Below are 23,376 nucleotides of genomic sequence, written 5' to 3'. Positions count from 1 at the left end.
ATTGTTACACTATTCCAAGAGAAATAACAAAGTGATGAACGTATTGCTTTTCAATTTTGACCGACATTTTAACGATAATTGTAATATTTCTACTAGTTCCTGACTATTAAAAAAATTATCTTGATTTTTAAAATTTTTTGACGTGTTACAGTCCTTTTTAGTAACTAATACCTTTAATATCTTTAAATTATATTTCGATTGTAAAACAAATAAAAAAAATAAAAACATCTAATAACCATACAAACTATTAAGATAATTTTTTTTAATAAAGATATCTAGTGTATTTTTCTCACTAATAAAATAAAAATATCTATAATTTCGCTTATCCTTGTTTATTTGAGTGAAAATAAAGTAAAAGTAAATAGGAAGAAAAAAAAAATACAAGACATAAATATTAAATTTTTACTATTTGTTTGAAGAGAAAATAAAATTTCTACATAGCCCACCAAAAATATTTTCCTCCTAAATTAAAATAAAATAAAAAGAAAATTACTCTATTTTTTTATTTTTGTTTATTTTTTAAAAATTATAATATAACTAGTATTTTAATCTGTATAATATATAAGTAATGTAATTATTATATATAATTAAAATTTAGAATAAATTATACAAATAATTATTATATTTGAATATATAAATTATATTTAAAATATTTGTATAAATAGATATTTTTAAACATATAAACTATATTTTTATTTATGATAAATAATTTATATTATAGTTTAATATTATTTTTCTTTATTAATAATTTATTTTAAAAATATTAAAATTTAATTTATAAATAATTATAATAATTAAAAATTAAATTATTTAAGAAATTAACTTTTTTTAAAATCTAAAACTCTAAACTTCTAAAAATATTTTTCTGTAAAATAAATATTCGTATTTAATATATAGGGATTAATTAATTTCATGCTAAATTATGTTTATTTAACTATTATATATATATATATATATATATATATATTATAATTTATATATTTTTTTGTTTTTAATTTTTATTCATTTAGACAAGTGGAGAGGAATTATTTTAGTAGTTGGAATCAGGTATATGTATGATAAGGATATAACATTTTCTACCGATTAAAAAAAAAACAAATGGGGAGATATTCCCTTATTTTCTTTCCTTATATTTTTATTTATCCTAACAACAAAAGTTTTTTATTTTATTGATATTCTATTTTAATATTTTCCATTTTATACTTAATCTAAACAAAATATTATGTTATCTTTATTATCTATACCTATTAGTAAAAATATTTAATTTATACTTAATCTAAACAAAATATTATCTATACTTAATCCATATCTATCATAAAAGATATAAATTTTAGTAAGCATATTTTTAGCTTTCACATTATTAAATACTTTCACCTTTAAATTCTTACAACAGGATCATCTTCTCCAAAAACCGTACAAAAATAAATTTGGTGCATCTTTCCCCTACTGATGTTTTAATAACAAAAGTTTGTATTTTGTAATATAATGAATATAATATTTTGAGGATTTTTGGTGAATGATTTCATACACCGACCGGTACCACAAAACATGGGTTAACCTCTCCTCTGTCGTTGTGATTCTCTCTTCACTCGTGTAATGTTTTTTTAGCCTTGTTCCGATCCTCTTTTATCTCTCTCTCTCTCTCTCTCCTTCAACGCATTCCAACCCTGTGGCGCTATACTCTCCTAGATCTACTCTCTAACGGGTGCGAATTTTCACATTCCTTCTTTGTCTGATTCATTAAAACGTTTTGCATTTTCTTTCTCTCTCTTTTTTCTCCCCACACAATATGCAAGTTCTTCACTTTTTCATATTCAGACTGTTTTTGTCTCTCCCCCATTTCATGATCCGTGCGCAATGTCTCCGCTGTGTTAGATTTGGGTTCAAGTGACTCTTCAAAATGGTATTTTGCATCAATTATCCAACTGGGTCGCTTTCCAATACACAAATAGGTTGTTAAAACTATGCCACTGAATTCCACGATTCTATAAACATGGGATTTTCAATTGGTTTTGATTTAGCTCTCTTATGTTTTCATGCCTTATGATATGTCTCTTAGTGTTGTTATACTATGTCACTGAAATTCATGATTCTGTATATACCGTACATGGATTTTCAATTGGGTTTTGATTTAGCTCACTTATGTTTTCATGCCTTATGAATAAATTTTGAGGCCATTCAATTAGGATTCTGATTGCATTGTATTTGTGGTACAGTTAGTGTTTAGGTAACTAAGATTTTATGAGCAATGGCATGTTTGCTTAGTTTTGGTTTGCCTGATAGATAGCTTCCACAGGTTGGGTCCACTAAGGTGTGGTCAGTCATAGATGGCCCTCTCGGCTTCGAGGGCGATGTCGAAGGGTGTGGTGGTATCGGTGCCTGTTCTGGTTCTATCTGCTTTAGTGGCTGCGGTGTTCTTGTTCTTCCTTTTGTCCTCTCTTTCATCCTGCTCCTGCCCTCATTCTTCAGACATGTCTGTCTCCAATGCTAGGAGTGCTGGTGTTGGTGATGCTGTTGGTGTTAGTGTTGGTGTTTCTGAGCCTAGCAGCGGTTATGTTCCCATATCAACAAGGAAGGAGGATGTTGAGTGGGTGAAAGAACAAATCCGAGCAAATGGGCTTCATATGCAAGACAATGTGCTTCGCAAGGGGATCAACCCTCGCACTAGGGTTCAGCAACTTGAGGATCTTAGACAGTAAGACCCTTTTCCAAGCTCTTGGTTTTTATCCCCTTGTGTGTGTGAGAGAGCATACCTTTGTTTTGAGATTACCATTTTTAATCTTATTCATTTTATTAGTTTACAATGAAAGTTGCTTTTTGGTAGGGAAATGGGGTGGGGCATTGGTTCCAGTTCTAACAATTCAGATTCTATGTATTAGCCGATAGGACAAAACTTAGGTATAGTAGTGTTGTTCTCGATTAAAATTGGAGTTTTTTCTCAGTATTAGCCAATGTAGAATAATAAGTCAACTAACTGAACAGTAGAGTAGCAATGAAATTGTGCTGGAGTAAGCAAAAGGGATAGAAGGTGCATGAGTGACTTCACATATTTTAAAATTGACATGTTTTTCAATATTGAATTTGCAATTTATAGTGGTTGAGAATTTCCTGACCCTCACAGTACTCATTTGTTTGAATGTTAATAATCACAGGGTTTTCAAACTCAAGCACTATATATAACAGTTCAAACTTAAAGCTTTTTCTTTTTTGTCAGACAGCATACCTTTTATCACATTGAATGAACAAATGAACACCTGAATGCTATGTTTTTTCATTATGATGCATTTTTAACATTAGAACTCTTGTTTCTGTCACTGTCATTGTCTCTCTCTCTCTTTTGATTGGATGCCAAATAAAAGAGCTCATGTTTTGGTTGCCTCTTAGGAAACGTATTTTTGAGGCGTTGATTGCAATTTCTAATTTCACTTTGATTGACATGGATGCATGAATTCCCTTTTGGGTTTTCTGATTTCTATTTCTTCTTCCAAACGCAGATTTAAAGGCATATCTCACTATGAGGGACCTGAAGCAGATAATCACACAGCTTTGCCATGCCCGGGGGAACTCCTCGTTGAAGAGCACCATAGCAACTATGGTGAACCTTGGGCAGGGGGAAGAGATGTGTTTGAGTTTCTCGCTCAAACCACTCAACTCAGACCAGAATCACAGGTGCTAGAGATAGGCTGTGGCACTCTTCGAGTTGGTTTGCATTTCATTCGATACCTAAATACTGAACACTTCCATTGTCTTGAAAGAGATGAGCTCTCTCTGATGGCCGTATTTAGGTATGAGCTTCCAGCCCAAGGCCTCTTGCACAAACGGCCATTGATAGTTAAAGGGGACGACATGGAGTTCACCAAGTTTGGTTCTGGCACAATGTATGATTTGATCTATGCTAGTGCTGTATTTCTTCATATGCCTGATAAACTTGTGTGGACCGGACTGGAAAGATTAGCATCTAAATTGAAACCTTATGATGGACGCATCTTTGTATCACATAATATAAAGTTCTGTTCAAGGTTGGGAGGGGAGGAATGCACAAAGAGGCTTTCAAGTTTGGGGCTTGAGTATCTTGGGAAGCATACTCATGATAGCTTGCTATTCAATCACTATGAGATATGGTTTGAATTTAGACGGACTAAGGCATAAGGTATGGACTGATTTTATAGAAAATCATGAGAAATATTTCTAAATGGCCTCATGGCATTAAAATGTGCTTTGCTCATTGTGTCAAATCTTTCTTCAGCAACTGAATGATATCCTTCCTTTGAGCCCTAAGGGGCTGCACTTCTACTCAGCTGTTCATCTCGTGCCAGAAATGAATACACTTTTTACTCTTTTAAAAAGATAAGAACCATGTGTAATTTTGATCGAGGAATGAGGACTCTACAAAGGCAGGGAGATTTGTATTATTTTTTGGGGTCCTTTTGTAGAAGGGCTAGCTTCAAGTTTACATTTTTCACATTAGTTTCTATGTAGATTCTGATATGATAGTTGTATTTAGTGATCATATTATCTTGCAACTGAATGCTGTTTTGACAATTATTACACTAGATGCCATCTAACATGTGTAATGACGTGACAATTTAACTAATACTATTTTAGGATTTATATGTTGTTGCCAAAGTATTTTGCTGAATGTTGCAAAATGCCCTCTATGAATTGGAATATATCAGATCAGCATTCTTGGAGGATATAAATGATGCCTCCATTATAATAGGAATCGAACTTAACAAGAGTCTTGGCTGAATGGTTGTAACATCTGTTTTGAAATAGGGAGGTTGACAAGGTGTTTTCAAGATCAATTCTTGGTCATGGTAAAATAATGTTTGGTCAGTAGAAATTATATTATGTAAGTACATAATAGTCATTTATTGTCAACTTTAAGACATTACTATTATTGTCAACTTTAAGACATTGCATGAATTACATAAATGAATTAAAAAAAAAATTGGAATCAAATTTCAGGGTGAAAAGTTACATATGTAGCCCAAATCAATTAATCTATCCTGCATATATATAAAGCATGGTTATCCTATAAACCAATTTTTCTGTTCAAGTTCAAACCTAATGTTTGTTATTAAAATGCATAATATCAATTCTTATTATGATACATGTTTTAATGTAAAATATATAATTGAGATTTTAAATACAATAAACAAACCCCTCAATGGAAGCAAAAAGACAACCACAAAGGGACCTGAAGACTTCCTAATCTTTACCTCTCCGAGGCCTTATGATAAATAACTGGCTTTGTATCTTAAATTTAGAATTTTAGCAGTTGTAGCTGCAAAATGGTTTGCAGCTTTTGCTGACAAAATGAGCAATACAAGAAGAGTGGGGCTTTTAAGCACTACATCGTTGATTGGTTGGTTGAAGCAGAAAAGCAACGTATGCTGATGGACTTGAAGCTGAAACTATTAACTTTTTTTATCACCAAAATTCAGTAGATTTTTTTTCTTCTTCGATATATTTGCCTGAATAGAGAATTTAAATGGAGTAATTTATTTCTTTGAAAATTTTTAAATTTTTTGAAGTGAAATACATTGTTTGGATGAAGAATTTATAAGGAATTTGAAATTCAAACATTTGTGAAATTTCTTGAGATAATAGAATTTTAAATTTTCTCAAAAGAGTAAGAATTTAAAATTTCTCATTTTTTTTCTTCTTATTTCATTTATATATTTTATGTTATCTCTTATCTCTTCATGTTTTTAATTATTGAATATTCAAAAATATATTTAAAAATTAAATATTATTTAATATTAATTTTTAAAATTATTAAATATTTAAAAATTAGCTAAATTTACTTTTATAAAATTTAATTTAAAATTCTGAATATAAATAATTTTTAAAATCAATTTTATCATGGTGAAATCAAATTATCATATTCAACCTAACAATTTTAAAATTTAAGAAATTTGAATTGACTTATCTAAACAAAATATTTTAAGAATGATAGAAATTAAGATCAAAAATTCAAATATCAAAAATTTAAAATTTTTTGAATTTTAAAATTCCTCATCGAGACACACCATAAACGAAGAGGAAGCATGGCTTCTACATTTTTTTTTGTTTTTTGTTTTTCTCTATTTTGATATAAAATTTGATACGATATCTTTTTAAATTTTTTTTTTATAATCATGATATTAATAAGAAATAATCAATTATTGAAAGTAGTTATTAACCTCTGTATCACAAGTACATATAAAATGAGTATTCCTCTTTCAATATACATTATTTTATAAGATTTCTATTTATTTATTTTTTACTAATGATGTTGTAGTTTCTGTATTATTTCATTTGTGACTAACAGATATGTAAGTGAACGTATCCGAATACGGACACAAGCCTCCTTCAATTTTTTTTTCTATGGTAAATTACATTACTACTATAAAGTTTTGCAAGATTTGCAAATAAATCTTTTATAGTGTGTTTGGATGGAGAATTTACATGGAGTAATTCATTTATTTGAAGAATTTCAATTTCTTTGAGGTAAAATACCTTGTTTGGATGAGGAATTTATAAGGAATTTGAAATTCAAGCATTTGTGAAATTCCTTGAAATAGTAGAATTTCAAATTCTCCCAAAAGAGTAAGAATTTGAAATTCCTCATATTTTTATCTTCTTACTTCACTTATATATTTTGTCTTATCTCTTATCTCTTCATGTTTTTAAATATTGAATATTCAAAAATATATTTAAAATTATTAAATATTATCTACTATTAATTTTTAAAATTATTAAATATTTAAAAATTAGCTAATATTTATTTTTTTAAAATTTAATTTAAAAATCTCAACATATAAATATATTTTTAAAATCAATTTTATCAAGGTGGAATCAAATTATCATATCCAACCTAACAATTTAAAATTTGAGAAATTTGAATTGACTTATCCAAACAAAATATTTTAACAATGATAGAAATTGAAATCAAAGTAATTCAAATACCAAGAATTTAAAATTCCTTGAATTTGTAAAATTCTTCATCCAAACACACTACGCCGAATTCTTTTAATTGTTTAAAAATATATGATACTAATTCTCTTTAGATATTATATTAATTCTTTAATTATTTGAGAAATATTGTACCATATTCTCCTATAAGTAAAATTGCTATAAACATTAAAATAAATGTTCAATATCATAAACTTCATGAGGTATCAATATATATTTTTTTCTAGTATCCTTGTGTAATTGACACCAGTCTTAATGCAAACTAATTGTAGAATCTTGTTAATAGTTGTTTTTAGTAATTGAGAAGTTATTATTAAAAAATATAATAAAATTATATTAGAATTATATTAATAATATTCTTTGATTAAAATCTTAAAATTAAAAAATCTTCTTTACTGATAAAGGGAATATATATATATATATATATATATATATATATATATATATATATATATTAATAAATAACATGTATTATCTATTAAAAATACTTCTGTGAAATAGAATCATTATAGATGAAACTCTTCTGAGAATTTAACCCAACTCACAAGTAAAAAGAAAGGAATGGGCGTAATATTTGATATTTTACATATTGAAATTCTTTTGAGGAAATAATTAATTAATGAATAAAATAGCATTATTCTATTTTTGGTAAATGAAAACACCGAAAGAGTTTATACTCCAAAATAAAAAATAAAAAAAATGAAAGAATTGTGGAAAAGGGTGAGGGCAAGACACCGTTCCCAAAGTGTACGTTTTGTTCGGAAATGATAACAGCTTCAATTGATACAACTTCGCACCCTAATTTCACACTAAATTCTCCCTTTGCTCTCATCAACAATACACACAGTAAGCTCCTAACTTCACTTTTTAGCCTTAACTTTTCATTACTCAAACGCCCATTTTGCCTCAATGATTGTGCTTCCACTTCAAAATTGTAATTTTTTTTTTATATTTTAATCTGCTTTTTCAATTAACGAAAACCAAATAATGATGTAATTTTTTGTTAAATTTTTTTATAGAGGGTTACTTATTCGCCTAAACTTAGCATTGAAATCGCATCATGTTATCTTTTAATCTTGCACAAGCAGTTAAATTGTGTCAGATTACTGTAATATAAAGATGATAAGAGACAACACCCAATTCAAAAATTGAGAGGCACTGTTTGGTATATGTTGAATTCATTGTTATTTTTTGCAAAGATTTGCATAAAGTTATTTGTACTTCATATTTCTGTATATTAAATTTTCAGCTCCAAGCACTTTATTGATGTGAAGGTATTCTCTCATGTGGTTTTTCAATGAACTTGTTTTGTGAAGAATTTTTGGGTCTTGTTTATGTTCTCTGTGTCTATCTTAATGTGAAAATGGTAGTTCCAATTTACTTATGGTCTCATTTATCATTGTATCTGATATAATTGATTTGGGGTGTTTCAGTTGTTTGTGATTACATGTTTCATCTTTTGGTGCATCCAGTGGTAATCTGCCTATTGATGTTTCTTACATCTTGTATCATCTTCAGGAGTGAGGACTCTGCATGTTATTTGCAACTAGGATGGCACCCTCCAGTTGTATGACTAGTGCCAAAGTTAAATCTCTTGATTACATCGGTTCAGGTGTTTCTAAAGTTGGTATTGCTGCATTCCTTTACAAAACCATGTTTGGCCAGAAGCAATGCTCTCCATGCTTCTCCAGTTTTGCTCAACCTTGTTTAACTGTCAATTTCAAGTAAGTCAGTAGCAGTTTATGCCATGATATTCTATTCTATCATCAATTCTGCGGAGAATCTAGCCATATAATGAGATGCCTTTAGATATATGATATTATATGTTGTATAGTTGGAGGTTCTGTGACAAATAAATGCTGACATGGAGCTCAGATGCATAGTTATATTTAATACGGGGTTATGTTATAAACCTGCCTTTGTTGATTGACAGTTCTACTCTTGTGTTTTATTGGGCTACAAATTTTCCAATTCTGTAATTAGGTCTGACTAATTTAAAGTAATGGATCAGTTTTAGGTCTTTAATAGATGATGAGAAGTTTTTTTTTTTTTTTTTAAATATGGTGAAGTTTATCTTCACAGGATTGATGAAATGTGTTGCATTACAAAATTTTTATAGCTTTAATTTGATGGAAAAATTATAAAGTAATATCCTTATTATTTCAAAGATTTTACCTAAAAGGGTACACAAGTGTTGCTTTATCATTCAAAACAGATGATATTTTTCGGCTATATTTATATAAATGGGTCTGCACAAGCATGCACGCCGTTTGAAACACTTCATACACTCTATTACCCTATAGGTAGTTAATTATATGAAGAGAGCCATTTCTTATTGAACTTTTTCTTAGGATATTAAGTCTTTATGTTCCTCTTCAGGAGGATGACTTGGTCAGTTAGGAGCAGCATAAATGACAGCAGTTTTAGTCCTTCCACTTCAAATGGCACTAATGGAAGGACACGCATAATTAGAGTGATTCAAGAGTTTCAGACCAAGTTAGGTTCTAAAATTCAGGAGGTAAAGAAAAATCTTCCAATGAAGCTGCTTTTCTTCTTGGTTGGATTTTATTGTGCAACGGCCTTTGCCACTGTTATTGGACAAACTGGTGACTGGGATATTCTATCTGCTGCCTTGGCTGTGGCTGTTGTGGAAGGCATTGGGGCTCTCATGTACAATGCTTCTATTCCTTTACTTAGCAAGAACAGGAGCCTTATTTCCGTGTTTAATTATTGGAAGGCTGGCCTTACACTGGGACTTTTCTTAGATTCCTTCAAATATTGATTTGATTTCATTATTGGATGCAGCAATCCCTACCGTATGAATTGAAATTTCCGAGTGTTCTTTTGATGCTTGGCATTTTTTCTGCAATTGACTCATTGTCATTGTGGCAATCGGTCACCACCGAAGTTACTCTTCACTGGAGATAAGTTGGAGCTAGTTAAACATCAAAGCTTAAAATCCCTGAAAATCAGGAGGTGGATGATCATACATAGATCAACTTGGCCATGGTTTTGACTAGGGCATTTTAAAGCACATTGAAACATTCAACAACTTCAAATTTTAGAATAAACCCCAACATGTCATGTCACTGCTTCAGTCCCATATTCCAAAGTTTCATTCGTGTATCCGTCTTGGCATCAGATCCTTGCTAGTAGTGGATTGCTGGAATTCACTTTGCAGGGGCATTCAGAGTTAAGACAAATTGGAACATTATGTGGAATTGTGAACCTTTTTGCAATAAATACGGCACTGTTCTATCACATGAGAGATGTGACTCTTACATACCGAGGAAGCTCAGATTGCTACTGACTGGTTATATCAAAATCAAGTTTGGTACAAATAATGCAAATTGTCACAAATAGATTTAGAAATGTGTTTGTGGACCATCATTTTTACTAGAACAATGAAATAATTGTACAATGCACTATGTGCATGTCTTCCAGACTCCATCAAGAACTGCAATAATGCCATTTGTTGAATCATTGAGTTACTAGAGGGTCTTTGAAAAGCTATCCATGAATCCATCTTGTCTATATCTAATTTTAATTTTAAAGAAGAAAATTTACATTTTGGATGTACAGTTACCGCTTGAAAGCATTGCACAGTACAGATTGATGTAGATGTCATTTTGATGAACGTATGCAGATGCACTGAAAATTCTATTGAAACTTATTTATGTGTATGTATATTATATTTATGTCAATTTTCTGCTCTACTTGATGACCAAGGTATATACACCTTCACATGATGAACGCCAGTCAATTTTCCATGGGATGACAACTATACCGTGTATATTTCAAGCATAGTCATTAGTCAACTTGAATTATTTGTGTAATTGTGGCCAGCAAATTAATTTTGAAATCCGACACTATAATGGTTGAAGGCCACCATGACAGGGTTTTTGTGTATTTAGTCTTGAATTTGTACATTTGGTCTGTTAGTGACAAAAAGAATTTAATCCACGAAAACTTGAGATTAAAAGCTATTTTTCGAAACAAAAAGAAAAAAAGTGTACTGGATTCGGCTTGCAACCAACAATGTTGGGTTAGTAAATATTTGACCCCACAATGGAATTGGTCTGTGTAAACCCAAAAATCTCTTGACGTGCTATGATCCTGAGGTATTCAAGGGCTTGAAAAGTTTTTTGAAGCAATTCATTGAAGAGGGGACAGTTGTCATCTACTCATCAAAACCATAATTGGTAAAGGTGCGAACGAGAATGAATTAGGGCAATCACTCAAAGTTATCCTTTTATGGTTCTTAGTTAACTCCATCTACTTTGCAACCTTCTTTTTATGCTGTATTTCCGTCATTCACCCCACCTTTCTCATACACCCATTTTCCATGCCAGATATAAGCACTAACATAAACAAAATTCTCAAATTTAATCATTGCAAAACAAATATTTGATTTTATTACATTAAATTCCTGAGAAATAATAATAATAATAATAATAATAATAATAATAATAATAAAATGAGAAAGTTAACGTTGAAAAAGAGATAGGTAGAAAGAACTGTCCGTAAATTTGAGAAAAAGTAAAAAATGAGAACATATTTGCACTGGGTAGCAGAAAGATAAAGACATTTTCAGAGTAAATCTCATCACTATGAAAGAAAATTGAGATAATGCGAGAAATCTAGAAATTATACCGAGTGAGAAAATTTTGATACAAAATGCCAATGTGGCTTTTATAATAGGTGGAAAGTAACAAATTAGCAATATGGTCCTGGCAGTTCAAACCAATATATACCAAACTCTAAAGCTAACTATACCATGGTCTTCACGATATCTAATCCAGATTTATTACTATGAAAACTTACACATTTACTATACAAGGTAGTTATTTACTACGGTAAAAAATTATCAAATGTGTAGGTATATATGCAGGCCAGATTTTACCTACGTAGAGCAATTCACATATACATGGGTATACAACAATTTAAAGAAATTGTGTTTTAAGAGATTCATCTAAGAGGCCCTAAACATTGAATGGCAATTTGAAGTCATTGCGCAGCTTTAAGCATCAACATCAGGGCCTGGATATGCTGGCAAACTCATTATACGCTTGTCCAAGACAGGACCTCCAACAGTAAAATGATAGAGACTCTGAAATGCTGACCCTTTCAACCCAAGCAACTGATGAACTGCAAAAGAACGCAAGATTTTCAATAACTATACTGATTCCAAAATGCAAGAACAGTACGAGCAAAATTTTCACATTTGCGGTTTGTTCAAGTAACGACTTTTTAATAATTGCATTAGTACTGGACAATATTTCTCCTGAAAATATGTATATCTATTTAGTTAGTGGTCTTATCAATGGAGAGCAGTCAAATTTCATTCTTAAATGACCAGGAAATGTGTCCTATAATATTCCAGTCCTCTAGTTGCCACATGATTAGGCATACAGGTTCCAGGCTGAGTAACATTAAACCCCAAGCTTATCCATCCTAAGCACTATTTTCAAATGGTTTTTCTCTCCTCTATAACCAATTTTGTGGGCCAAAAACAGATGCTTCACTCACCTACAACAGACATGTGCCACAACTCAATCATTCATGATTATGTTTCTGTAATTCAATTGCCAGAAAAAGTAAGAACTCAGGATCCGAGAATCTGGTTCTTCATCTAAAAGGTACAATCACTACTCTTTAGCAATTAGCAAATCCATTATTTGTTTAATTCATCAATTGCTATTTAAAATGAGAACATAGAATATGTTCTAGAATCTGGTTTTCCATCTAGAGAGCTTTTATCAGGATAACATGCAATTCTTGTGAAATACATACCATGCTACCAACTTAAGTGTCAAAAAGACAGCCAGAAAAACCCAGATACCAGAGGCAATAGCTATAAAAATGGTTAATCTTAACAGCCTTTGAGTGACTTGAAATCTTTCTGCAATAAAAGACTGATAACATGGCATTGCTTTTGATTAGTTAACCAACCAATCAGATTTCAAGTGTCATTGAGGTAACACAAGACTGGCGTCTGCCTGATTGACCATGATCATAATTCATAAGGATTAGATAATTAGATTCCACAAGTGGACCTTAACATGGCTGTATAAAAGTGACAGCACAATAACAACTCTAATGCTTGTCAACATAATGGAACAACGAAGAATGAAGCTAAAGTATCAATGCTCACTTGATGTGAAAGTCTAATTGCCTTGATGATGATTAGGTATTAACTACTTCACAGTTCTCATATAAAACTCAATATAATCATTTATCTTTGCAAGGACTCAGCAGAAAATCAAATATTTACCAAAACTAAAATAACTGCCACCAGACCAAAGTTTCCAAAGCAATGGTGAGAATAAAGAATCATACCAGGGTCATCAAAGAAGCAACCAATTCCAGTTGCTGAGATTCCAACAGCATGTGCTTCAAGGTACAGCACCTGTCCAAGGACTCCAGTCTCCCAAAATAAACGTGGATACATCCAAGCATTCTTCTCACGCAAAGTAGGTTCCATTCGAGCCAACATACCAAGGCTGAAGCAACCATCACTTGCAATGTCCTGCACTTACATGTCAATGTGTCACAATTAAAAAGGGATATGCAATATTCATTGAGTGTCTGTTAAGATTCTAGTTAGAAATAAGACTGTTATTAGTATTATACAATGAATGGTATAATGTCATTTTACATTAGAGGTATTAAATTATTAATAGACAGAATAAATCACAAACCCTAAATCATTTCTATCCCACAAAATCAGTAGCTCTTAGGAATTAGGATAATAAAAATAAAATAACTTAATGTACCCTCAAATTCAAATTCCAAATTGTGATGCTATTAAAAACAAACTGCATCTTATTCGCTAATTCAATGGTAGGGATAAGACTACCAGACAGTACAATGTCTGAATTGCGAAACAGTTAAATGTATTACTAAATACTAATCCAGTAAACCAAATTTCAATAATAATTCTTCTTTAAAAGAAAAAGTCACATTCAAAACACATAACCATTAAAAACAATAGCAGCAAACCCTCAAAACTGTCATCCTAAATAAACGAAGACATTTTTTTTTATCTCCTAAGTGACTGTCTCAGAATCTAACTAAAGCACTATTTGATCATGTAACAACATACTTTCCAGACATTTAAGAAACTCCATAAAGCACTGCAAAAATTTAGAACACAAGATGTAGGCATTATCCAATTGTCACATACCTGGTGACATGAAAGCTGCTTGGCAAGCTTCCGGCAATCAGATCTAAGCAGTTCATACAGCGGAAGCTCATCAGGGCAGCCCTCAGGTTTGGTCCACAAAAAGTCAGGGAGCATAGCCTTCTTCAATTCATCAAAATGATTTTCATTCCTCACCAAGAAATACAATCCTTGCGGCAACCCCTCCACTCTATGAACAAACAAAGCAGCATGCACCTCGGCATCCCATGGAAGCGCACGGAATGGCAATGCCAGCTGCCTCTTTTGCCTTCCTCCAACCTGGCAACCTGAAGGAAGACAATGCAACAGAATCTGATAAAATGCATCTCTCTCAATTCTAGTTACTTCATCCATATCAACAGCACTCCTACGCTTCCTAACAACTTCCCTCACAGTTAACCCCTTATAGAAACCCTCACCACAAACACCACTCCTCTGAAAAGGCTCAACCGAGAACCTATCGTCCAATGTCAAAGGCTTCTTCACAGCCTCAGCAGTCCTATAAATAAGATCCCAACACACATGCTCTTTGCTAAGGGAATTAGGCTTCCCTTTCCACTCCAACTCATCAAACCCCAATATAGCTTCACTTAACTCCTTCCAATCCACATCAAACCCACCAACCCCACTTGGATAAACTAGCATCACACAATCAGGATGCTCAAACTCAATCTCTGGAATCTTCCCTCTAACAGCACGTGATGGAATCTCAAACTCTGGGAAAACATGAAGCCCCATGAGACTCTTCAACTCCTCACACCCCAGAGAATCCAAAACCTTCACATCCCAACCAAGACCCGCAGCAGCCATGGCAACTGCACCAATGGCATGACCAACGTCATGGTTACAGTACCTGAAATGAATAAACCATCAATTTTGTCCCTAAACTATTATTCTCTCTCCTAAGTAGTTCTTAATCTTACAAAACTATTCAAGTAATCTTAGAAGTATAAAATATTCATCACTTTAGTCCCTAAGTGAATGTAATTTTAGAAAAGTTGACAAAATTGAAGCATTTTTCATTTTTTCACCCCACAAATATCCTCTGAAAGAGGCAATCCTATTAGACATATTGAAAATGTAAACAGTTCTCTTAACAGAAATTTGAACTTTGGTTCACCATATTATAGGAATAAATAGTCATTTTAATGCCTGAAAATGATGAGCACTGACACATTAATCCCTGGAACTATGACAACCTCAAATAAGTCATTAGAATGTCAAATAAGCCCTTAAACTTAATAACTTATTGTCATTTTGATCATTTATATCAAAGTTATCACTCAAGGCACACATTTTCTTGAATTTTGGACTAATGTGATTATAAATTTATACTTTCAATAACTTATTTGACATTTTCTCAGTTTCAGAGGCTACTACAACAGCCTCTTCCAAATTCACGGACCAAAATGACCCTTCACTCTATTACAAGGGATAGAGGCTCTATTCGACATATTGTGTAAACCCTTCTCTTAAAGGAAATTCGAACATTGGTCCACCATATCATAAGGAACAAGCCCCTTCTCTTAATCTACTTCTTAACATGATTACTAATATTTATAAAACTACTTTTATATTAGAGAGAAAGGGAAGAGTCTAAGCCCGAAATTCGTAGTTTACTCGTACCTGAACGCTCGTTCACCGTACTTCCAAGCCTCGCGCCAGAAAACCGAGGACAACCCAACGAGAAACGAATTGGGTGGAAAAAACTTGGGGAAAAACCCAGATGGGATTTTGGCTCTGAGCTCCAAAGAATGCTCCTTTGGGGCATAATGAGCGACGAAAGGAGAATCGGAGATGGAGGGTATCGGTGGGGCAACGACGTAGGCTTCAGTGGGGTGCAAATTGCCGCTACTGGGGTTGACCCTGAGAGACCAGGTGGAGAAGCCGGTGGTTTTCCAGGCGGAGAGAGCGAGGGAATCGAAGAGGAAGTGGGAAACGGTGGATTCGGAAATGGGGTGCGGAGAGGGGAGAGAACGGAAGAGAGAGTGGTAGAGTGGTGATTGGTGTGCGTTTGGTTGCGGGTGGAGGAGGGGGAGGAGAGGGGAGGAGAGGTACCTGCGGAATGGGTTGGGCTGGTTGGCCCAGTCGAGCCCGTGGGGGCCCCGTGCGTAGCGGTTGAAGTTGTGTTTGGTTTGGTTGTGGTATTTGAGGACGTGGGAGAGGTTGTGCTCGGGCTGGTCGAGGTTGTTTTGAGAGGTGGATGTGGATGTGGAGGGAGAGAGGGAAGTAGAGAAAGTGGACATGGGTTGTGGTTGGAATGGAAGAGGGGTTGAAGGGAGAAAATGGAGGAGTGATGGTGGTGTGTTGCGGAGAGGGAGAAGAGATGATGGCATTTTTTTAAAAGGATAGTTAGGGAATGGAAGTATCGAACTTGATTCTAGAGTTTCTAGTTCTACCTAGAGTGTGCCTCGTATCTTTTCAAAATTAATAAAAGGGAAAAATCAAATGAATAAAACTTATAAAAGGGCTACCCTTTTCATGTATATGTATGAAATATACTTTTTAATTTTTATATTTAAAAAATTATAAATTTAAATATATTTTTAACTACTTTAATATATAACAAATTTTATTTTTAGTTTCTCATAAAACGAATATTTCTAATTCTAATTTCTATTTTCATCGATATGATTAGTCTTTATTATTAAGTTTAACAATTAAATTAATGAAGTGGTTGTTATATTGACACATTAGTGTTTATTACATGTATTAACATGATGAGTTGTTTGTCACATAGATTTATCACGCATATATCATAATAAAATTATGTTTTTAATAATTAAATAATTTCTAACAAATGTGCTTAGAAAACTAATAGGAGCATATCATTTACTATCTTATATGTGAAGTAGATTGTTTGCAAGTATAACTTTTTGAAGATAATGAAATTCACATCTATACTAATTATGAAGTCCTTATGACATAAGGGATCAAATGCTAAAGAATTGGCAATGCAAAATTACACACATACCTTAAGAATATAAAAATCTATCCTAAATGTACCATCAACAAATCTTGAGTGAAGTCATTCCTACTTAGGGATAGCAAAAATACCCGCACCCGTGGGTATCTGTGGGTAAAACCTGCTACGGATAATAAATGGATAGGCTAATTGGGTACCCGCGGATAATGGGGACGGATAATTTTTTACCCGTTTATAAACGGGGCGGGGCGGGTATGATGATATTCATACCCGCGAATACCCGTTTAATAATATTTCTTAAATATCTTAATTATCCTTGTACCACATAACCCTAAAACTACACTCTCTCATCTTATTTTCTTACAAAAGTGAGGTTGATGAAGTTACCAACATGTGTTAAGTATGTTATAGAATTATGTTGGATGTAATTTGATTAATTTTCTATCTTTGATTGAGCCAATAAGATTTATGTATTTTTAGTTGTTTACTTTCATTTAGAATATGAGATTGAATAATTGTAGCTATGTAACATGAGACTTTCACTTACTTATGAGATTGATGTATTTTAAGTTATTGATTATCTTGCATTTTTATTATTATTTTAACAAAATTAACGTTAAATACAAGTTCAAAATTAACATTGATTTTTTTTAATATTTCAATGACATTAAATATAAACTTAAAATTATTTGTAATATAATTTTTTTAATTTCTTAAAAAATTTATAAATATCCATGGATATTCCGTGAGTATTCAAGAAATTCATGGATACCCGCTTAATCGATACCCGCGCGGATATGGGTGGGTATGGGGCCAATTTTCATCTAGCAGGGCGGGGACGGGTTTATTATTACCCGCCCCATGGGGCCTCATTGCCATCCCTATTCCTACCACATGGAAGCATAAGAAAAACACTATAAAATATCATTGAGACATGTACTCAAAGACTAATAAAATGTTTGGGCACACAAATGTAATCACCATTTGGATTGCACATTGTTGTGGGGGAGGGGGGGGGGGACAACAAATAATAATTAAGTAGAAACAGAAATTGGATCTCTTTTCTACGTATAAAACAAAAAAAATAGAAATCAATAAGCGTCAAGTTTTAACGTGAGAAAACCTTTAATGTGGGGTAAAAAAAATTACAGGATCTAGTCTAATAAAAACTCCACCAATAATAATTATTGGGAACACGAAAAGTTCTCCTATAACCATTAAGGATCATTAGAAAAATACTCCTAAACAAATAGGGTGAATAACCATACAAAAAAAATCTCAAATGGGTATTTAACCAGACAATAAAGAAAACCAAAATACAACAAAATTGGTACCAAACACTTCTTTGTCAAGCGAGTTGTTACACTCCTCAAGAATTTCTTCTTTCTTCTCTTTGTTGCACAAAGAGACACACATACTACTATCTGATTTCTCTTCTTTCTCTTGGGTTGTCTCTCAAAGAATTGATGCTAATAAAAATAACATTGAAAATAATGGGCTTTTGGCCCACTCTCCAAAACAGCCTTTTTTTTCTTTAAACCAACTAAGTAAATATGAGTCTAAATAAATTGATGACCCACCTGACAAATATCCCCATACCAGTTAGTTGGGAGTAGTCAACCAAACATGATTTTTCCTTGCAAATAACAAACTTCTTAGAGGTAAAGTCTTTTTCATCATATTTAAGTCATTATCATTAGTATGGATTTTCTCTCATGATAATTGTTTTATCTTCAACGCATCATGGATCCAATCATATTAAATCTCAATGCACTTCAACCTTGAATGAAAAGTTGAGTTCCTATTAAAATGGATTGCACTTTAACTATCACAATATAAAACATTTTTTCCTATGAAAGTCCTAACTCTTGTAAGAATTTTTCATCCACAAGAGCTCCTTGACAACTTTTGTTATGACAATATATTCTGCCTTTGTAAAAGATAGAACAATAATCTAGATAGTTATGACATTGCTTCCCCTGCAAAAATCATCATATAACCAGAAGTAGACTTCTTGGAATCACATCTCTGGCCATGTATGCTTCTATGTAACCATTCAACATAGGCTCGTCACTTCCAAAATACAAACAAACACCAAAAGTACCTTTGAGACATCCAAGTATCATCTTCACAACTTGTCGATGCTCTTTACCAAGATTAGGGAGAAAACGACTAACAACACCAACAACGAGAACAATATTTACTCTTGTACACACCAGTGCATACATCAAGCTAGTAATCATATATGCATATGGAATCTTTTGCATTTTTCTTTATCTTTATCCCTTGTAGGACATTGCTTAGAGATTCACTTGAAATGATATGCAAGTGGAGTACTAAAAGACTTGGAACTACCCATATTAGTTATCTCTAATACCTTATTAATATACTTTTATTGTGATAATCACAATTTACCATTCTTCTTGTCACGGATAATATTCATGCCAAGAATTTACCTTGTAGGACCCAAATCCTTCATTGCAAAGGACTTATTCAAATTTTTTATTGAGATTTTGAATCTTTCACATGTTATGACCAACAATCAATATGTCATCCATATAAAGTAAGAGAATAATAAATCTTTCGTTAAAAAATTTCTTCACAAACACACAATGATTATAAGAGGTTTAGTCATGCCCATGAAATTTCCTATTACATTTGAGCTTGCTTGAGCTTATACAAGATTTTCTTCAATTTGCAAACAAGCTTTTATTTTCCTTCAACTGCAAAACCTTCAAGTTGATCTATACAAATTTCTTCCTCCAAGTCACCATGGAGGAAAGTGGTCTTCACATCAAGCTGCTCAACCTCCAAGTTCAAATTAGCTGCTAGGCAAAACACAACTCTAATTGAAGACATCTTGGCCACGAGTGAAAATATTTCTTCAAAATTAACTTTTTTCTTCTTACTGGAGTCTTTCACAACCAATCTTGTCTTGTACCTTGGTTGTGAGCAATTCTCCTCTAATTCAACTTGAACACCCATTTATTTTTTGGTACTCTCTTGACTTGAGGCAACTTCACTAACTCAAATGTATGGTTCTCATGTAAGAACTTCATATCTTTTTGCATGACTTTATACCACTTATCCTTCTCTTCATGTGACATAGCTTTTTTCCTAACTCTTTGCCCCCTCTAATCAGTCAACAACACATACTCACGAGAGGAATATTTTTGTGAAAGACAAAACTCTCTAGTAGATCTTCTCAATTGAAGCTCCATAAATGGTTTAGAAGGAACTAACACAAGTGGTTCTAGAGGAACTGACCCCACTAATTTATTAATTTGAGGCTTAGATGCATCAACTATATTCTCCACATTTGCATTCACATCTCTTCATTATTAGTGGCCTTAGTAGAAGGTTTTGGCTCAATATCAATGTCCCACGAACAACCTATTTTGGCTTTTGCTTCCTGTCAATATCTTTAATGGTTTGATTTTCAAGAAAAATAACATCTCGACTTCTAAAAGCCTTTTTTTCAACTAGATTTGAACACACATGTAACCAAAATCATCACAACCATAACCAAAGAAAATACACTATTTAGACTTACCATCAAGCTTGGATCTTTTATCTTTAGGGATATGAATAATGCCTTGTAGTCAAACACCCTCAATTGACTATATGTGACATATTTTCCTCTCCACACCCATTCTAGAACATCACTAGCAAGAGGAACATAGGGAGAAAAGTTGACCAAGTCCATTCTAGTTTTTAATGTTTCACCCTATAAGGCTTTAGGTAATTTAGCATGAGAGAGCATGCATTTGATTCTATTTTTAATTGTGTGGTTCATTCTCTATACAACCCCATTGTGTTGAGGGGTCTTTGGAGTTATCTTCTCAAGCTTGACATCATAGTCCCTACAATAACGCTCAAATGGACTCTTTGTATTCACCACCATTACCTACTCTGACACACTATAATGATTTGTCTGTTTTTCTTTCAACACTTATATAAAGTTGTTTAAATACATTAAATACCTGATCTTAGGATTTCAAAACAAAAGCCCACAGTTTTTTAGAATGGTCATCAATAAAAGTTATATAATAAGAGTAACCCCTAAGGGTTTTAGCATCCACAATGAAAACATTGGTGTAAAATAAGTGCAGAAGGAAATTATATGTTGCATACCAACAAGGTAATCAAAACATGTTTCAAGAGATGGGCCTTCAATAGGAAGCAACCCTTGTTTTGCAAGAGTATTAAGACCATTCTCGCACAAGTGACCAAGATATTCATGCCATAACTTTGTAAAGCAATCCTCAATTGCATTCACTTGAGGTGCAAACAACTTTACTGATATTCAATAAAGAGTATTTCGTTTCTTTCCTTTTGCTATCGCCTAAGTCACTTTGGTGTACTTTTATTTTCCATTACAAAAGAATTATGGTAACCATCTTCATTAAGTTCCTATACTAAGATCAAGCTGAGGCACATGCTAGGGATATGTCTGACGTTCTTCAAGTTAAACTTGTATTGAATTTAGTCTTCAAACAAATTTCTCCAATGTTAGCAACCTTGCTTACCCCTTGGTTTTCCATCTTCACTTGCCCGAAATCTTTGACAATGTAGGATATAAAGTACTCACATTGTGGTTTAACATGAAATGAGACAATAAAATCAATAAAATCAATAAACCATTCATACTTCTAACATTTGAGATTAATGGAATTATCATCATAAACAATGATAACTTCATTATCAGATACAACTACAATAATGTTTTTGTCTTTTTATTATCTCTTTTCATCATTTTTACCCCTTGACTTATCTCGCTTAAGGAACTTACACTCTTTCAACACGTGTCCCATTTTATTACAATGGAAACTCTTAATGCCTTTCCTTGTCCTTGACCTTCCTTTTAACTTTTTTGCAATCATTAGGTTTTTTAGAATTTCTATGTTGGCTTCTCCCCCTTACTCCACAACCAAAGCCTTATTATGAGTATAAGAGCTAACCATGCCTTGTCCCTTCCTCCTAGTTCTTCATTCAGGAGATTATCTTTGACCATATTAAAAGTAAGCTTCCCATTAGGAGTAGAGTTACTTAGAGATACCATTAGAGGAACTATATTTATATTTTAAGTTTACCAACTTCTGACACCAGGAATGCCTTATTTTGTGCAATTTTAGACCTAAATAACTCGCCTAGTTTCTTCCACAAGTTGAAAGCAATAGTCTTATTAGACACATACTAATAGATGTTTTGATACATCCATTGTTTGATCATGCCAATAGTCTTCCTATCTATCTTCTTCCATTCTTCTTTAGATTTATCTGTTGGTTTTGTATCATTGGCCTCAATGAGACCATACAGGTCTTTACAAAATAGCAAGTATTCTATTTGAGGCTTTCAAATAGAGTAATTGGTGGAATCCAATTTTATTATTGTACCAACAACATCGTCTTCACCCATCTTTTTAAAGCTAATTGTACTCTCCTTCTTAGAAAATTCTTTTTCTTCCCTCTGTTGCACAAATGCATGCAAACCCATGTACTAGTATCTTATTTCTCTTCTTTCACTAAGACTGTCTCTCAAACAGTTAATGTTAATAAAAATAACATATTGAAAATAATGGACTTTTGGCCATTCTCCAAAAGATAATTTTTTTCTTCTTCTTTAAACAAACTAAGTTAATTTTAGACCAAATAAATTGGTGATCAACCTAACACACACAACATAACCCTTCCTTCTTCAAATATCTAAATTCCTTCAATTGAATCATAATTTTAATCCCTTCAAAATTCTTTCTTTTACAAATCCCTAAATTCTTTTAATTCACTCATATTTCTAATCCTTTCAAAATTCTTTATTCTTCAAATCCTTAAATTTCTTTAACTAGATTTACAATTTCAATGTCTTCCTCACTTCCATTTTTGCCTTACATATTTCTAATTTTGATTTTAAAAAATATTATTTAATTAACTTAAAAATTCATAATTATTTTATTATCATACACGTGTGACATTTGACTTGTGCCATACTAATACATGATAAGTCAAAAAATTTATCATGTTAACGATTTAACAATTAAACTTAATAATAATAACTAATTAAAATATAAATCAATGAATAAAAATGTTCATTAAATTTATGAGAGACTAGAAATAAAATTTGTTATACTTTTAAGAAATACAAATATGTTTGTCTTATTAAAAATTTTGATAAGTAAAATATACTATAATTAATTTAATTTAAAGTTAAAGTAAAAATTTCAATAACAAAATTAATTAAAATTAAATAGTTTGATTCCATAAATTCCTTTTGATGAACAACCCCAACAATAACATGGTACTACTATATT

The 23,376-nt window shown here is 32.3% G+C and overlaps 3 protein-coding genes across 8 annotated transcripts; 2 read left to right on the top strand and 1 right to left on the bottom strand.

Annotated features, from left to right (window-relative positions):
• The first annotated feature begins 1,510 nt into the window (after positions 1-1,510).
• LOC109803816 (S-adenosyl-L-methionine-dependent methyltransferases superfamily protein) lies at positions 1,511-4,611 on the top strand. Of its 5 annotated transcripts, none has more exons than XM_020365492.3 (4): positions 1,511-1,705; positions 2,297-2,695; positions 3,495-4,150; positions 4,247-4,611. In XM_020365492.3, exons 2-3 carry the CDS (start codon positions 2,328-2,330, stop codon positions 4,147-4,149), a joined length of 1,023 nt encoding a protein of 340 aa, XP_020221081.1. In that variant the 5' UTR covers positions 1,511-1,705; positions 2,297-2,327; the 3' UTR covers position 4,150; positions 4,247-4,611. The 5 variants fall into 5 exon arrangements, with proteins under 5 accessions (XP_020221081.1, XP_020221085.1, XP_020221096.1 ...); XM_020365496.3 differs by adding an exon at positions 1,876-1,952 and having other exon boundaries at positions 3,495-4,611; XM_020365507.3 differs by having other exon boundaries at positions 2,284-2,695; positions 3,495-4,611.
• A 3,035-nt stretch (positions 4,612-7,646) lies between these two features.
• Positions 7,647-10,473, top strand: LOC109797997 (YCF20-like protein (DUF565)). 2 transcript variants are annotated; one of them, XM_020358186.3, is made up of 3 exons: positions 7,647-7,806; positions 8,479-8,684; positions 9,340-10,473. In XM_020358186.3, exons 2-3 carry the CDS (start codon positions 8,494-8,496, stop codon positions 9,740-9,742), a joined length of 594 nt encoding a protein of 197 aa, XP_020213775.1. In that variant the 5' UTR covers positions 7,647-7,806; positions 8,479-8,493; the 3' UTR covers positions 9,743-10,473. The 2 variants fall into 2 exon arrangements, with proteins under 2 accessions (XP_020213775.1, XP_082926415.1); XM_083070289.1 differs by having other exon boundaries at positions 7,652-7,806; positions 8,394-8,684.
• A 1,270-nt stretch (positions 10,474-11,743) lies between these two features.
• On the bottom strand, positions 11,744-16,525 carry LOC109802809 (nitroreductase family protein). Its single transcript, XM_020364204.3, has 4 exons — positions 15,770-16,525; positions 14,147-14,996; positions 13,300-13,489; positions 11,744-12,108 (listed from the first exon to the last, which is right to left on the bottom strand). Exons 1-4 carry the CDS (start codon positions 16,477-16,479, stop codon positions 11,981-11,983), a joined length of 1,878 nt encoding a protein of 625 aa, XP_020219793.2. The 5' UTR covers positions 16,480-16,525; the 3' UTR covers positions 11,744-11,980.
• Positions 16,526-23,376: the final 6,851 nt, after the last annotated feature.

Source organism: Cajanus cajan, chromosome 3, assembly GCF_000230855.2.
Source record: "Cajanus cajan strain Asha chromosome 3, NIPB_CcT2T_4, whole genome shotgun sequence".
Taxonomy (NCBI): Eukaryota; Viridiplantae; Streptophyta; class Magnoliopsida; order Fabales; family Fabaceae; genus Cajanus; species Cajanus cajan.
The sequence above is the reverse complement of the archived record's forward strand: the minus strand, read 5'-3'. Positions and strand labels throughout refer to the sequence as shown.

Excerpts from the sequence above, each read along its gene's own strand:
- LOC109797997 (XM_020358186.3), top strand. The coding sequence starts at position 8,494 with ATGTTATTTGCAACTAGGATGGCACCCTCCAGTTGTATGACTAGTGCC. Across the intron at positions 8,685-9,339 it reads TGTTTAACTGTCAATTTCAA|GAGGATGACTTGGTCAGTTA; the intron begins GTAAGTCAGTAG and ends GTTCCTCTTCAG.
- LOC109803816 (XM_020365492.3), top strand. The coding sequence starts at position 2,328 with ATGGCCCTCTCGGCTTCGAGGGCGATGTCGAAGGGTGTGGTGGTATCG. Across the intron at positions 2,696-3,494 it reads CAACTTGAGGATCTTAGACA|ATTTAAAGGCATATCTCACT; the intron begins GTAAGACCCTTT and ends TTCCAAACGCAG.
- LOC109802809 (XM_020364204.3), bottom strand. The coding sequence starts at position 16,479 with ATGCCATCATCTCTTCTCCCTCTCCGCAACACACCACCATCACTCCTC. Across the intron at positions 13,490-14,146 it reads AGCAGCTTTCATGTCACCAG|GACATTGCAAGTGATGGTTG; the intron begins GTATGTGACAAT and ends ATGTAAGTGCAG. Across the intron at positions 12,109-13,299 it reads TTGCTTCTTTGATGACCCTG|TTCATCAGTTGCTTGGGTTG; the intron begins GTATGATTCTTT and ends GTTCTTTTGCAG.